The sequence below is a fragment of the Thalassophryne amazonica genome, chromosome 22, assembly GCF_902500255.1.
Source record: "Thalassophryne amazonica chromosome 22, fThaAma1.1, whole genome shotgun sequence".
NCBI lineage: Eukaryota > Metazoa > Chordata > Actinopteri > Batrachoidiformes > Batrachoididae > Thalassophryne > Thalassophryne amazonica.
This window is the reverse complement of record NC_047124.1, coordinates 16,682,146-16,698,912: the sequence shown is the minus strand read 5'-3', so window position 1 is coordinate 16,698,912 and position 16,767 is coordinate 16,682,146. Positions and strand designations below refer to the sequence as shown.

The following is a 16,767-nucleotide window of genomic DNA, read 5'->3' as shown; positions in this document are numbered from 1 at the left end:
TGTTAGGCAACAGCAACGAGCAGTCACATCGCCGTTGTTTTTGAACACAGCTCACGTTGGATGAAGGTGTTGCCCTCTCCGAGCAGCATCAAATTTACGACCACAGTCTGACAGACTACAAATATTAAATATAAACCTGTGTGCAAAACGCGGAGTAAATTGATGCACAATGTCCGGCGGCGCGAACAGTTTGCCGTGAACGCTCCTCGGATGGACCAGGCGTCTGCGAGCTGAGAGACATCGTCGAGCCGAGCCGCTGCCAGGATGGTGGAGCGGTCGGACCGAGCTCCTCTGCTGGACTGGGAGGAGGTTCCGTCCGCCGAGAAGCCCGGCGGAGCGGCCACAGAACGCCTGTCGAGCCCGTCGAACAGCCGCGCCGCTTTGACGGGCTTCGGGCGGAGCGGCGGTCCGGGGAGTCCGGCTCCCCCGCCTGCGCGGACCGACGAGCCGCCGCGTGCCGACCAGGAGCAGCGTCCCTCGGATGCAGCGCCGAGAGACGAGCCGCTGGAAGACAGGATGGTGAAATGGGAGGAAAAGGACCAGATCGTGTCGGTGTTTGTGGTTACGTTCAACACCAGATCAGGTGGGATATAATAATGAGAAGAAAAAAAAAATGCGCCATTAAAAATATATATATAGCAGATGGACAGGTGCCCCCCCCCCCCCCCCCCCCCCCCACACACACACACACACATTCTACAGAAGTTTTGCGTGTCAGAATGTAACCGTGGATTCTGTGATGGAAATTAAGCCAGATGGTTCTTTCTGCGGGATATATTCATTATTAATGAGGGCCTTTGGTGAATAAAACAGCTTCCTATTACACAAGAGAGTTATAGTGAAGAATCTCCTTATTTAATGTTTCAAATGATTTGATTTACAGCAGTGATCTCAAACTGGCAGCCCGGGGGCCACATAAGGCCAAGAGCTATTATGTTGCATTCCAGATGGCTAGGGTTGAGCTAGAGTCTGTGGTGGAGATGTCAGAGAGGAGGATGCCGAGGAAACTGCTCAGCATCCTGGACAGCACCTCCCACCCCCTTCATGCTGCACTGACATCCTGTCAGAGCACGGAGGTACAAAACAACACCACAGGAGGTCTTTCCTACCTGGGGCAATCGGACTGTATAATTCCTCCCCCCTCTGCAGGATGAATACATAATGAACAAAGTTATTCAGTTACTCAGAGTTATGTGCAATATTGTCGAACATCTTGTGAAAATGTCTTAAAAGACATTGTTCAATGTTTACTGTCATTGTTTCGGTATTCTGGAAAAATAATTATCTAATTTCCTTCAGGGTAAATAAAGTTGATCTTATTCTTAAAATGATGGTATTTGGAAAAATCCCACATTTGGAACATCAGAATTCTATAAACCTGTGTTCACTCACGTAAGTTCTGATACCTTCTTCCTGTGGGTGCAAAATACAGAAAATTTCTCAGATGCATTATTTCTATTTGTTGTCTCCACTCAGTGACAATATCAATTATTGCAGGCGTCATTGCAAAAACTGTAACACTGACAGCTTCATGAATACATAAAGAATAAATAGATTGTTAAAAGTACAACTCAACACATCAGCTCCAAAAGCATTTTCTGTTTTTTTTGCAATTGTTGCAGAATTTAGGTTTTCTGAATTTTTCAATTTGTTCAGAAACAAAAACAACCGAAAAGTAAATTGCCTCAGAAAAAAATGACCCGCTGCTTCAAAATGCTGTCTCTGGTTCTGTTCTCAAGACACAGAAGAATTAGTTAAAAAAAAAAAAAAACTGTCAAAATGTTTGAAAACACTCAAGGAAAAACTCTTGTTTCAGAAATTGTTTTGAACCACAAAATTGTTTCAACAAAAAAGACACCATCTTGAAATGTTCAGTGAAATAACTGTTTTAGAAGATAATTGCTTCAGTTTTTCAAAACAAAATTGGCTTTGAAAATGATGCACTGTTTCTAAATCTTCAAAAAAAAAAACATTTACCCTTGTTTCAGAAAACAGTTTTGAATCATAAAATTGCTTCAAAATGCACTGTTTTTAAATGTGAGACATTCTCCTCTCCATGCACTTAGTGAATTATTTTCTGAAACAATTCGATTCATTGTTTCAATTTATTCAATCAAAATACTTTTATAAAATGATAGCGCCAAGATGTTCAAAACAGTAAATTAATCATGTTTCAAAAACCAGTTTATTGTTTTGAACCACAAAGTTGATTAAGAGGAGGATATGCTGTTTTGAAATGCTCAATAATGGGTTTTTTTTTTCCAAAATAATGAGTCAAGTGTTTCAGACAATTATTCAGTTACAAAGCACTTGAAATACAGGTGCTCTATTTAAAACACAAAACACTTTTTATGATTCAAATATATAAAACTTTCAACATGCCTAAATCACAGAACTGCTTCAGGAAAGGAAAGTTTTTCAAAATATAATAGTTGTTATAAAAATGATTTTACAGATTCAGATACAGATTCTTTATTGTCATTGTAACCAGTATAACGAGAGGTGAGGTGAAAGCCTTTCAGTGCAAATATAAACCTGAGTAAACCACACGCAGACTTGAAAGGTCTGGAGAAGAAAAGAAAAGTAAACATGAAATTTAACAGAATGAAAGAGGTACGTCCAGAGCGCAAATTACAAAAAACAAAACATTATAAGAATGTAGTAGCAAAAATGAGATTGTATATAAAAAGAGAAAAGTATGTACAAAACTGTTGCTATTTCAGTGGCAGTGGATATTGAACATAAACAAATATTGCACTAATTTTAAGTGTGACATGTGACCTGGCTATTTGGTTCCAGTGGCATTCAAAGCTCTAACAGCAGTTGGGTAGAAACTGTTTTTCAATCCATTTGTACTTGCTTTAATGGCCCTGAACCTTAAGGATGGTGTTGGCTCTCCTGAAACAGTAAGAGCCATGAAGGTTCCCCAGTGTGGGTAGAAGGCACCCAGTGATCTTCTCTGCCATTTTGGTAACCCTCTGGAGCTCCACCCTGTTTGCCCCTGTGCAGCTGGCAAACCACATACATAGGCTGTATGTGATGGTGCTCTCCACGGTACAGTGGTAAAAAGACACAAGCAATCTATTTTCAATTTCAATTTATTTTCATTTATATGGCACCAAATCACAACAGAGTTGCTTCAAAGCACTTTGCACAGGCAAGGTCTAACCTTACCAACCCCCAGAGCAACAGTGGTAAGGAAAAACTCCCTCTGAGGAAGAAACCTCAAGCAGACCAGACTCAAAGGGGTGACCCTCTGCTTGGGCCATGCTACAGACATAAATTACAGAACAATTCAGGGACTAATATACAAGAAATGCTATTGGCGCATAGATCTCTGGTTTATATTATTTTTCCTGAGGATTCTCAGAAAGTGAAGTCTTTGCTGTCACTTCTTTACCAAGTATGTGGTGTTCCTGTCCCAGGTCAGGTCAGTTTCTCCTCTATGTGGACTCCCAGGAAAAGGAAGTCCCTGACCCTTTCCACACAGGTCCCCCCAATGATAATAGGCTGAATGTCTATTTGTTTCTCCTGAAGTCAATGATTAGCTCCTTGGTTTTGGATGTGTTCAGTAGCAGGTTATTTTCTCTACACCACACCATCAGCTGTTCCGCCTTATCCCCTTAGGCGGACTCATCTCCTCCAGTGATACAGCCCATCACTGTGGTGTCATACGCATACTTAATGAAGGTGTCGCTGGTGTGGATAGGATGCAGTCAGAGGTGTAGAGGGTGAAGAGCAGTGGGCCCAGCATGCAGCCTTGAGGGGGACCCGGTGCTGAATGTGAGAGCTGAGGCTACATTGGGGCCAATCCTGACTCTCTGTGAGCGATCTGACAGAAAGTCCTTAATCCATTTATTGTTTCTGAATATAATACACTGTTTCGACACGCTCAAAACAAAATAATTGTTTCGGAAAGTGGTGTATTGTTTCGGAATGATTCAAACATAGAGTTGCTTCAGCAAAGGATACACAGAAACAAAAGGAAATATGTCCCCCGTCTGTATTGTTCAGTATTCAGGATGTGATTTCATGATGCTTTAAGAACACTTGGAGTCAATAACAGCTGTGAGTTTGACAGCAGATCTAGCGGCTGAGACACGTAGGTAATCATTGGACTGGACACCGTGTTGATGCGTCACCTTCATTGTCTCTCATATCACACCGTATTTGCTCAGCTGCTCCTCGAGCATCAGTACTCAACTCTCTGTGCAATCCAAGGAATCCAGCCGCACCAGTTGTGTGAAATGGTGATAATATGCTCGTATTTACACACCATTTCTTTAACAGTGTAATTGTTTTGTGTGTGTTTCTAAAAGGCAACATGCTGGAGTGGTGTCTGCCCAAAGACATGGACCTGGAGGGAGTCGAGTTCAAAGCCATTGCGAGTGGCTCCCACCGAGTCAGCACAGACTTCATGTAAGTACGCGCACGTAAATAAATCAGTCGTAAACATACTGCACAGCCGAGTGGTTTTTCCTGCATCTTCTGTGTTGCTCAGAGGATCCAACTGATGCAAGGAAGCTAATTATTAGTATTAGGATGCAGCCTCTCCTGTCAAACGCTGCCTGGCAGAAGAAGAAGAGAAAAAAAAAGGCACAGCCATCTGTCGTCCACGTTCATGACTCACGCTGTCGTCTGTCTCCCTCCCGTCCATTCCAGATACTTCAGGAAGGGCTGCTACTTTGGCCTGGCCTGCTTTGCCAACATGGCGGTGGAGAGCACGGCGGAGAGGGGGGCAAGGATGAAGTCAGTAGGGATCTTGTCTCCTTCCTATACACTGCTGTACCGCTACATGAGCTTCCTGGAGCACCAGGTCAGGTAAGAGGAGCTCGTCTGCACCGAGCAGCCCGCTGGCGCACAGATATTACTTACATACAGTGTGGAACAGACGTCTAATTAGTTGACGCTTTTGGCACCACATTATCATTTTTTGTTTTCTTCCTCTCTGTCAGAGAAATTCTAGATTTCCTCAGCAGCAGGCTGTAAAACATAATCATTTTAAAGACAACACCACATACTAGTTTTGTAGGCTCAAAGGAGGATGTTTCTTGTGTCCGCCGGGTAGGTTTCACCCTCCCAGGAATGCTGTGTGGAAAAACAGTAACTATCCCGAGTATGTTTGCGATGTCTAATTCAGATCAGCTTCACAAAGTGAGACATATTTCAAAGGTTTAAGTCACAAATTTGAAAACTCTTCCACATGATGCACTCGTTATTGCAGAAATTCAACTCCGTAATAGATTTAAATAGTCGTACTGCGATTCTTAGTTCATTTTATTAACGTGTCCTCAGTAAAAGGACGAGTACAGCAAGAGAAAAACACAAAGGAGACGTGTCCGTAAATTCCTTAGTATGTTGTTCATCACCTCATGACCAACAGTGAGCCCTTTATTACGGAACGCACACAACAGTCAGTAGACGGAGAATTCTGAGTGAACTACACGGAGAACAAGAGCAATCAGAGATTTCTGAAATCCGCCAATCTGGATCACCTCCAAAATTCAGTGTTTTCCATGGCCTAATATCTATCTGTGGTGCAAATTTTGTGAGAATCCGTGAAGAAAGTAGTCCTTCAAATCCTATATAAAGGTGAAATCTTGATCCAGAATCCAGATTTGGATCTGGATCACTTCCAAAATTCAGTGGAGTCTTCCCTGCCCTAATATCTATCTGTGATGAAAATTTGGTGAGAATCTGTGAAGTAGTTTCTGGAGTAGATTCTGGATTCTAGATCAATTCATTGCAGTCTTCCATGCCCTAATATCTATCTGTGGTGCAAAGTTGGTGAGAATATGTGAAGTAGCTTTAAAGTAATCCTTCAAAGCCTATATAAAGTGAAATCTTGATCCAGAATCTGGATCTGTGTTCTAGATCCAGATTCTGGATTCTAGATCAATTCAGTGCAGTCTTCCATGCCCTAATATCTATCTGTGGTGCAAATTTGGGGAGAATCTGTGAAGTAGTTTAGAAGCGATCCTTCAAAGCCTATATAAAGTGAAATCTTGATCCAGAATCTGGATCTGGATTCTAGATCCAGATTCTGGATTCTAGATCAATTCAGTGCAGTCTTTCCTGCCCTGATATCTATCTGTGATGCAAATTTGGGGAGAATCTGTCAAGTAGTTTAGAAGTGATCCTTCAAAGCCTATATAAAGTGAAATCTTGATCCAGAATCTGGATCTGGATTCTAGATCCATTCAGTGCAGTCTTCCATGCCCTAATATCTATCTGTGGTGCAAATTTGGGGAGAATCTGTGAAGTAGTTTAGAAGTGATCATTCAAAGCCTATATAAAGTGAAATCTTGATCCAGAATTTGGATCTGGATTCTAGATCCAGATTCTGGATTCTAGATCAATTCAGTGCAGTCTTCCATGCCCTAATATCTATCTGTGGTGCAAATTTGGGGAGAATCTGTGAAGTAGCTTTAAAGTAATCCTTCAAAGCCTATATAAAGTGAAATCTTGATCCAGAATCTGGATCTGGATTCTAGATCCAGATTCTGTATTCTAGATCAATTCAGTGCAGTCTTCCATGCCCTAATATCTATCTGTGGTGCAAATTTGGGGAGAATCTGTGAAGTAGTTTAGAAATGATCCTTCAAATTCTATATAAAGTGAAATCTTGATCCAGAATCTGGTTCCAGATCTGGATCACTTCTAAAATTCAGTGGAGTCTTCCATGGCCTAATTAATATCGATCTGAGATGCAAATTTGGTGAAAATCCGTGAAATAGGTTTGATGTAATATTTCAAAACCTATATAAAGTGAAATCTTGATCCAAAATCAAGATCCAGACCCAGATCACCTCCAAAAAATCAGTGGAGTCTTCCGTGCCCTAATATCTATCTGTGATGCAAATTTGGGGAGAATCTGTGAAGTAGTTTGATGTAATCCTTCATAGCCTATATAAAGTGAAACATTGATCCAGAATCTGGATCTGGATCCAGATCACCTACAGAATTCAGTGGAGTCTTCCATGCCCTAATATCTATCTGTGGTGCAAATTTGGGGAGAATCTGTGAAGTAGTTTGACGTGATCCTTCAAAGCCTATATAAAGTGAAACCTTGATCCAGAGTCCGGATCTGGATCCCGATCACCTCCAGAATTCAGTGGAGTCTTACTTGGTCTAACATCTATCTGTGGTGAAAATTTTGTCAAAATCCGTGCAGTAGTTTTGACGTAATCTTGCTAACAGGCAGACAAAATAAATAAATAAACGCCTTAATGGTGGATGTAACGATGCAAGCGGAGAGAGTCTAGAGTGTTGGGAAGTGAGGAGAGGGACATGGAGAGAAAGAGGGTATGGGGAAGAAGCGAGATCACGGCGTGACACAGCGGCTCCATCAGGAAATTATGAATGCCATCTAAAGACAAAGTGTGGAGATTCTGGAAATCTATAGCGTGACAAACAGGAAGAAACCACCACACGGTGTCTTTTTAAGACAGGGGAGTGTAAAATACAGAGGGTGCCTGAATGCCCACAGGGCGCCCCTAGAGGCTTTGTTTGGAAGGATATCCACATGGGTCAGATTAGTTATGCTTTCTAATTACTTAACAGAATAGTTATGGACTTCTAATTTAACTTCAAGCCAAATTCCAATTCTTAGCACACTCATGGAATATTCCCATCCAAAAATGCATTTATGTCAACCAGACCTGAATCTTGGTACACAGTCACTCCTCGCCTTTGATCCTGATAGTGACTTTGATCCTGATCACTCACCTTTGTTTATGATTGTTGGCCTGTGAAGTGGATCAGGACTTTTGTTTCTGACAACTCACCTTTGATACTGACCTGTGATCACCATCACCAAACTAAGATCCCAATCACTGAACCTGCAACTAGTCTTTGATCATGATCTTTGATCCTAATGGCTGACCTTTGATCCTGATCACTTAGCGTCGCTCCTGATCTTTGATCGTCATTGCTGAACTTAGACCCTGAAGATAGAGGCTATACTGCACTTTCAGTATGTTATTAATAAAGTATTACTTAAAACACAGGTACCCATTATGAAGTAGATGAGCCAATTACATTTTTAGGGGGTTTTTGCAAATATTTTTATACTAACAGGATGAAGTGATTTTTCTTATGACACCTTATTGACATATGGTAAACACTTAATACTTACACCATAGGTACCCTTTGGGGAGGACATTTAGTGTTGTTAATTGCAAATATTTGCGTTTTAGTGAGGGTAATCCCCCCCCCCCCCCCCCAAAAAAAAAGCCTTTACTTAAAAACTGGAGCAACATTAGGCAAATCATGCACCTCTTGTTAAGATTTTAAGGTCCACATGTTTCCCGAACCAGGCTCCAGCTCCAGTTTCCAGGCCACTACTCTCCACTGGAAGCCTTCTATGACGACAAACGAGCACTTCTGCCTCCCAGTGGTGATGGTGTCGTTAGTGTGTGTCCAGACAACACATGGGGAGCTGCACTGAACCACAGCATGCACCCTGAAATGAAGGTAGGAGGGGTTTTTAAGGCAGGATTTATTATAGAGACAGTTAGAAAGAAAACAAGAGATACGTAAAGGTCTCCCAGGCTGGGATTTGAACCTGGGGGATGCTGCATACCACATTGTGTGATATGAGAATAACATTTGTGCGCATCTGCGTTTGCATACGCGTGGAGCAGATCACCCACCCGGCAGGCTGCATGTCGCAGTTCATCCGTTTCTTCGGAGAGCAGATCATGGTGCTGTGGAAACTGGCTCTGCTCTGCAGGCGCATCCTTATCTTCTCCCCTCCTCCTGTGGGTGTGGTCTGCTACAGAGGTGAGAGACAAAAGTTTAAAAATCAGAGATAGAACTTCTAAATTATTCTCCGTGGTAGAAATATTAAAATAAAGAAGCCTGAATGCTCATTTTAAAATTTGATGGCATAAAAAAAAGTTAATATTTGAAAAAAAGGTCAAGTTTTTCATGGCACTGTATGTATGATTACATGACACATACATAAATATTGCCAACTTTGCCAAAGAGATTATAGATTTACCAGTGTTTTTAGAAAATTACAGATTTTTTTTACAAAAACTTAAAAAATATGTCAATCATAGCAGATCCAGATAAAAAGGTCTGCTTGACAAATGTAGAATATGGTAAAAAAAAAAAAAAAAAATTGTTGAAAAGCTACAGTGTGCGGGATTTAGGGGCGTTTGAACAGAAATGGAATGTGGCAGAATGAGTCCTTGGTAGCTACAAGGGGAGATTGAGAAGTTTTGAGCTTGACCCAGAAAAAGTATGGCGTGGTTCTCCATTTTTTGGCATTCTGAAAAACAAATGTTTGTCAAGAATGTGTGAAATTTTGGCTCACTGGGTGCAATGTGTTGAGATAATCTTTATTTCTCATAATGCCAAAAATTGGGTCAAGCTCAAAACTTCTCAGTCGTACATAGGAGCGGGCCCCCTCATGGAGGCTGCCATATTGATACAGTAGCCTAAAGGGGACATATTTAGTCTATTTTTGCATTGTGCAGTTTTTCTGTAAGACTGAATAAAATAATGCAATGCTAAAATACCCTCGGCTATATGAGTATTGTCTTCTTTATAATTTGCAGTCGTTGAATTAATTATTAAGATCCTGTTGTCTTACATATAATTTGTACATGTTCAATAAAACTCCTCTGTCAATCAATCAATCAGTCAATCAATCATAAACAATATTTACATTTTAACGGCATCTGCAGGAGGGCATGCGTGTATGTGTACTCAAGCTTTTGACAAGAGCGGAAGTTAGCTTTGAGTTAGCAGAAGATAGCGCGCATGCTGATGTCCGCAAAATGTCCTGTAAATCAATCACGAGGTGTTATCAGGTTAAAAAACAACATTTTCAGTTTTAGAAGTGTTTATTTCGGGCTAGCTTTTGTATAATATCTGATAAAGGTGTTATATTTAGCCAGAAACGAAGCAGTTAGCAGCTAGAAACACCAGGAAGTGACGTCACCACGCTAAGATTCGCTAAATGTTTTGTAAATCCTTCCAGAGGTGTTATCGGGTTACAAAACAGCATTTTCAGTTTTAGAAGTGTTTATTTCTCGCTAGCGTTTACATAATATATGACAAAGGTGTTATATTTAGCCAAAAACAATGCAAAGTTAGCAGCTAGCAACATCAGGAAGTGACGTTACCACACTAACATTCGCTAAATGTTTTGTAAATCCTTCCAGAGTTATTATCATGTTACAGAAACAGCATTTCCAGTTTTAGAAGTGTTTATTTCTCCCTAGCTTTTATATAATATGTCACAAAGGTGTTATATTTGGGCAATTCTATGGCAACGGAATTACAGTCGGAGGACATTTTTAATGGGGAGCGAAAATATGGCCAGATTTTCCTGTCGTCATAATTCCGTTACCATAGAATCGCCCATTTAGCCAAAAACAAAGCAAAGTTAGCAGCTAGCAACACCAGGAAATGACATCACCACTCTACGTCCTCGACATCATATCATAAAATAGGAACAGAATATGACTTTTCAACCTCTTAAAATAGGTCAAGGTTAGCCATCTTTGAACTTGTCCAAGGTCTGTGTCCCAAGAATGTTCCCAGTGAATTTGAAGACTCTGACAGTAATAGGACTGGATTTATGCTGAGCACAGATGGATGAACAGACAGATGGATGGATGAAAAGCCTTTACCTGATGGCCATATTTGATGGCCTCGGGCAGTAAGAGGAATCAGTGATTGAGAACCCTCATTTTTGTGAAATGGGGATAAGACATATTGTTTATCACAAAAAAAAAAAAAAGTAAAAGGAGCATGAATCCCTGTCATGAAGAAGGAAAAAAGTTAGGGGAAACAAAATCGTGAGCGGCGATGACAAAGAAATCTACAACTTCACCACTAGATGACACTAAATCTTACACACTGTAGCTTTAATTTGACCCCCCCAGTTTCTTCCTTCTCAGTTTACTGCTGCTGTTGCCTGGCGAACATTTCCATTCCTGGTGTGGGCGTGGCCGTGCCAGAGTTCCGGCCCTTCTTCTACGTTAACGTGGCTGATATCAGCGCGCTGGAGAATGAGCTCTCATACGTGGCGTGTAAGCGGTTCAGCCAAAAGCCTGAAAGTTTGTTCAAATTCAGTGGCAGAAAAAGGGACATCACGGCACCTTCTATGCATGTTTAGGCACTACGGAGAAGATCTTTGAGGAGAAGAAGGATCTGTACGACGTCTATGTGGACAATCAGAACGTGAAGACCTACAGAGAAGGCCTGAAGCCTCTGCTCCGCCTCAGCACCGCAGACAGGGACAAATATCGCAAACTCACCGAACAGAGGTAGATACACACAACGTTAGTAAAGTTCAAAGTTCTGAAGAGCAAAGCCAAAATCAAACATGTTTTACTGTGCCACAGATAGGAAGATGTTAGAATACATCACTTAACACTACACTTGTAGGAGCAACACAACCCTAAAATGAAGTGTTCATCAAGTGCGTATTTATGTGTGTGTGTGTGTGTGTGTAGACAGATGTTACTGTACTCCCAGGAGGAAAATGGAGACTGTGTGTCCACTGAAGAGGATCTCTTTATTTTGTAAGTAGACATTTAAGCATTTTCAAGTGAACAGCAGATTATGTCAACTCTATGTAAAGAGGCAAAGTTAGAATCTTGAATCTTGAAATGTTTTTTTGTTTTTGTTTTTTTACTTTAATGTCGCACTGATAAGATCATAGTCCATGGGCCAAGCAGATTTTCGGTACCACTGAAGGTGACTAAACAACACTTAGAATCCAGCCTCAGTGTATCATGGCCTACACAAAAATGTATGATAGCCATCCCAGGGTGGCAGCTGTAGCCAGGTAGGGGTCAATGAAGAATTACACAGAGGTCAAAATTTAAAAATGCTCCAATCATGTTAAAAACTATATCACATTATTTGTCTGATCAAACAATTCCAAAAATGTATAGTTTGGACTATCTGTGACTGAATGTTCTGGAGTTATGGGATAAAAACAGCAAAAATGGTGACAAAGGTCAGTTTCAGTTTGCACAGGGGTCAAAAGTTAAAGTTGCTCCAATTTCAGTAAAAAAAATGATGCAAATTATTGTTTGGGTTAATAGAGTTCTTCTAAAAAGGAATAATTTACACCATCTGTCATGCTTTGTTATCATGTTGCAGGGTCACATATGTCACCTGTCATAGAATCCAATAGACGTCGACCTTGTTTGACCTTTACTTTGGAGACAAACATTCAACACAGTCAAAATTATTCCATTTATTAATCATTTTATTTCAAGCAATAATTTGACAATTAATATATACACACATATATATATATATATATATATACACACACATACACACAACACAATGCTAAAATACCCTCTGGAAATAGGAAACAGAATGTGACCTTTTGGCCTCTTAAAATAGGTCAAGGTTAGCTATCTTTGAACTCATCCAAGGTCTGTGTCCCAAGAATGTTCCCTGTGAATTTGAAGACCCTGGCAGGAATAGGACTGGAGTTATGCTGAGCACAAGTCTTCGCAATGCCCGATGGCCATATTTTGTTTGAAGATCTTCAGTAACTCCTGTTATAATGTACACGTTTCATTTCTACATCATCATCAGGATCCAGCTCAAACGATACACACAGTATATTGATAGTTAATCCTAGATGCAATTTTAGGTCCTGATTAGTAAGTTGGTCTTGAGACTTCTCAGATAAAAACGTCTGCTTGGATCAAACTGTTCCGCTTAATTATTCCTGCCTTCTCCATCAGGTTTTTCCTGGAGCAGAATAACAGGATTTTCCAGACCCTGAGCGAGGTGGCAGGGAGCTCCAATCCCACGCTGACACAGGAGACCGTACGGGCCATGGGCCTGGACCCTCATGGAGACAGGCTCTTTTTGCTCCACCTGCTGGAGACCTATGGCTATGACACCTTACTGGTGTCAGAACAGCTTTGCTGCAGCTGAGAGAAGACAAACATTACTGGTTTAAATGGGATTCGTTTGCCTTGAGCCAACTCCGATTGCTGCATTACCGCCTTCTTACCATCTTCTAGACTGTTGGAGCCTCTAGAAATGCAACTCATTTTTTGTACCTCTCTGCCTTTTTGTGTTGTGTTCCCTTCCTGATGGCAAAAGCAACAAAACATCAACTCTCTGATATTACGAACAAGAATAACGTAGCCGGTTCCACGTGATTCGGAATCCGAAGGGTAGATTTGAACTGAAGTGACGGAAAGTGGGCATGAACTTTGTGTGAGTGATGACCCTTTGATGGCAGCTCCAAACCAGAGATGGTCTTAACACCTGCCAATGAATCCTTCACATTTCCTGGGATCGGACCAATCCTTCCTGAAGAACCAAAACAGAGTGTTACGAACTCCATGGTGAACATGTAAATAATAATCCCCATTTCCTGTCCTGATTTCCCGATTTCCCATCATGTACAGTGTTTCAGAACGTGCATTGCCCATTTATGGATCAAGTGCTGGATTTTAACATCCGACTTTTAAGCCTCTAAGTCCATAACAGGGCATTTGCCCAAATGTAACATAAATATTAGCAGGTCCAACTGCCTTCAATGTCTGTAAGCACTGCGAAACACGTTCAGCGCATGGATTGCGCTATAATTTTGTTCCAGGTTTAGCAATGAACATGTTTTTCTAACATCCAACAGGCTTGAAGTGCCAGTGCCAAGACAGCGGGCACCTCATGTCTGTTCATAGTCGTTAAATTAAGTATACAAGCATTTTTCTTTAACATTAAGTACAAGTCCGTCCTCGGAAGGACCTACAGTGCTGTGAAAACTTTAAAATCCGCCGTAATTTCCTTTGATTGAAGAAAAATCGCTTTCACTCAAATTCCCCAAATTGTACAACACTTCTAGCAGCAACTACTGCAACTGAACACAGTTGTTGTGAGGGGATGTTGGTCCACTCATGGTTGCAGAATTGCTTTAATGTAGTCACTCTGGAGGGTTTTCTAGACTCGCCCTTTTAAGTTCATGCAACTGTATCTCAATGGTGTTGAAGAGTTTAACTTGCCCTCTTCAGAATCTTTTTTTAACCTTTAAAGAGGTTAAGTTCACTCTTTTACAACCGCAAATTGTTTTTAAAAAATGTTTAAACCTGAATGAATTAGCGTTAAAATAGCAGCCATTATCATATACACTCAAAATAGCAACGAAATAATGTTGGCGACCCGCATTCTTAAACAACTGTACGTTACCGGTATGAAATCTGTGAATAAATTCTTGTAAGTTGTTGAGGTGTTGGGAGGCTGGCTACTCCTGAAAGGTCCTATTTAAGGGTGACGTTGGACACAGCGGGACGAGCGCCAATCAAATGTGGGTTTGTCTTGTTGTAGCTTATCGATTAAATATGGTTACTTGAGAAAAGGGGGTTTAGTTTATTCCACACAAATGGTGCATAACTTTATACCCCCAACAAATGATCGCACAAAATGTACTTTTAAACGATAATTTTGTGTTTGCTCAGGTTGTCTTTATTTTATCTTATATTTTATATGAACATTGATACTTTTAAATGTAACAGCCATACAAAGGAAATGAGGAAAGGGTAACGGGTTTTCCACAGCACTGTAGACTTATTTTTATACCATTTAGGTCCTTTCAACTTTTGATATTCTGTGTTCTTGTAACCGCAGAATGCACTACGTAGTAGGGTGTCTAACAAATAACACATCAAAGAACCTTGAGCGCAAAGTGCGTTAGTTGTTGGGCAATGACAGAGGGCAATGTTTTCCCTCTGGCAGGAAATTGTCACCTTTCCATGGATCTAAAACCACTTTAGTAACTGAAAACCTTCTCGTCATACGTATTTTGATAGATGTATAGGCTTACAAACTTCTGCTCAATACCTCATGACACATGGCTGTTGGTGATTTAATGCTGAGTGCTGGTTGAAATTCTCACTGCCCAATCAAAAGATGATTAAAATGCTTGAATGTGAAGCATAGCGCACTCAGATTAATCACAAATTTCCATACATTAGATGTTTTATTTCTTAAAATTAGTGGATTTACCATCCTAAGATAAGAAATGCTGCACTCTACTAGTAAAATTAGGGTTAATTATTAAACAGCCGCCTTCTGCTGTAAAGTTTTTACATTTAAAAATTTTTTTTTTTTTAACCTTGCTGTAAGTTATTTTGACTGTAAATATTCAGTTGCGGCAGTATCGTCTGTGAAGAAATGGGATCAGATTGTGTTTTATAATGCCGTTACGATCTCATAAGCATCTGTATTCATTTCAATTATTAAGTGTCCTGTGTAAGAAAGGTACATCGCGTAACGCCTTATACAGTGTATAGAGAGCCGAAGAAAACATTTTGTAGTTGAAGAAACACGTTCACTCATGTTAAAATATCACTTTATTTTGCTGTGAAACATTTCAAAAATAAAGTGCATTGCAACTTGTTAAGGAAAGTGATTGTGTTTTTTCTGTTTTAACGTCTGGTGTATTTTAGGTACATATAAGATAAAATAAGATCAACTTTATTTATCCTGAAGGAAATAATTTCACCAGAGTACAGAAACAGTGAACATATTTTTTCTTTTTTACAATAAGTACAACAAATTTACTCTGAATAGCTCTGTTCGTTATGTATTCATCCTGCAGAAGGGGCAGGAATTATACCTTCTGATTGTCACAGGTAGGAAAGACCACCTGTGGCATTCTGTGGTGCACCTTGGTGGTTTCAAGTCTATGGCTGAAGGTGCTCTGACAGGACATCAGTGTGGCATGCAGGGAGTGGGAGGTGTTTTCCAGGATGCTGAGCAGTTTCCTCAGCATCCTCCTCTCTGCCACCTCCACCACGTACTCCAGCTTAACCTCCAGGACAGAGCCAGATCCTGCAATCAGGATCAAAGCTTAAGAAGGATCTATCTGTTAATCAAAGGATAAAAGAAAACCAGAAACGGCAACAAAGATATAAAGACCTTCGCTAGGGTGCAAGATTATCAATCAGAAAGGTGTGCTGTCAAGATCATTCAGCAATCATAATCACAGAATGTTTAAAAAGACATCAGAAAAATAACAGTGATAAAGATAAAAGGAATTTGTCAGCAGAGATAGACTGACATCACATCAGCAGAGGTGTGCACTCTGAGTGCCCTTGTAGTTTATTTCTAATGTTCATATATAGTCTTTACATTTTATGTAATATTTTTTGTTTTTGTGTTTGTGACAGTTTCAGTAACAAGCCTATTTCTAAAACTCCATGAAGCATATGAAGCGAGTACCCTTTGACCCTCAAATGGCATGCTGGGAAACTGTTTTCCAGGGTGTCATAGCATCTTGTCACAATTTTTACCCACATGGATCAAAATTCTGAATTTTGTTTTAAGAAAAGTGAATTTTGAGCATATTGGAGAGAAAAAATGTGAATACTTTATTTGAATACCAAGTAATTTATATCATATTGATGCTCACGTATCAGATAAATACAAATACAGATAAATAGTGGTGCAACATAAAAAAATAAAAAAAATCCGACTTTAACTGTTAAGAAAAAAATCCAAAGGAAAACGACTAAAACAGAATTTACAATAATATTTTTTAAAGAGCACCTAATGTGTTTGTAGCAGCAGTATTTTCTCTCTTTTTTTTTTAAATGCATTAAAAATAAAATTGCATTATATTAATATCTCCTATTTAAATTTATGCAGCTGCTCAAAAAAAAAAAAAACTGCCTGAAATTTTAAGTTTTGTTGATCCCTGACACGTCCCTCCCCCTTTCCCACCCGACTGTTAATTGGAATAAGCGGGCGTAGAAAATGAAAAATGAA

At 40.1% G+C, this 16,767-nt stretch overlaps 1 protein-coding gene across 2 annotated transcripts; it reads left to right on the top strand.

Moving 5' to 3' along the window:
* Nucleotides 1-28: 28 nt before the first annotated feature.
* On the top strand, nucleotides 29-13,536 carry LOC117503994 (DENN domain-containing protein 11-like). 2 transcript variants are annotated; one of them, XM_034163331.1, is made up of 9 exons: nucleotides 29-583; nucleotides 4,320-4,419; nucleotides 4,663-4,821; nucleotides 8,319-8,475; nucleotides 8,646-8,784; nucleotides 10,917-11,048; nucleotides 11,135-11,285; nucleotides 11,475-11,543; nucleotides 12,732-13,536. In XM_034163331.1, exons 1-9 carry the CDS (start codon nucleotides 265-267, stop codon nucleotides 12,925-12,927), a joined length of 1,422 nt encoding a protein of 473 aa, XP_034019222.1. In that variant the 5' UTR covers nucleotides 29-264; the 3' UTR covers nucleotides 12,928-13,536. The 2 variants fall into 2 exon arrangements, with proteins under 2 accessions (XP_034019222.1, XP_034019223.1); XM_034163332.1 differs by lacking the exon at nucleotides 11,475-11,543.
* The last annotated feature ends 3,231 nt before the right edge of the window (nucleotides 13,537-16,767 follow it).

Bases quoted from the DNA above. Each gene is read 5' to 3' on its own strand.
- LOC117503994 (XM_034163331.1), top strand. From the start codon at position 265: ATGGTGGAGCGGTCGGACCGAGCTCCTCTGCTGGACTGGGAGGAGGTT. The intron at 8,476-8,645 runs GTAGGAGGGGTT...CGCGTGGAGCAG, and splicing joins GCATGCACCCTGAAATGAAG to ATCACCCACCCGGCAGGCTG. The intron at 11,544-12,731 runs GTAAGTAGACAT...CTTCTCCATCAG, and splicing joins GAAGAGGATCTCTTTATTTT to GTTTTTCCTGGAGCAGAATA.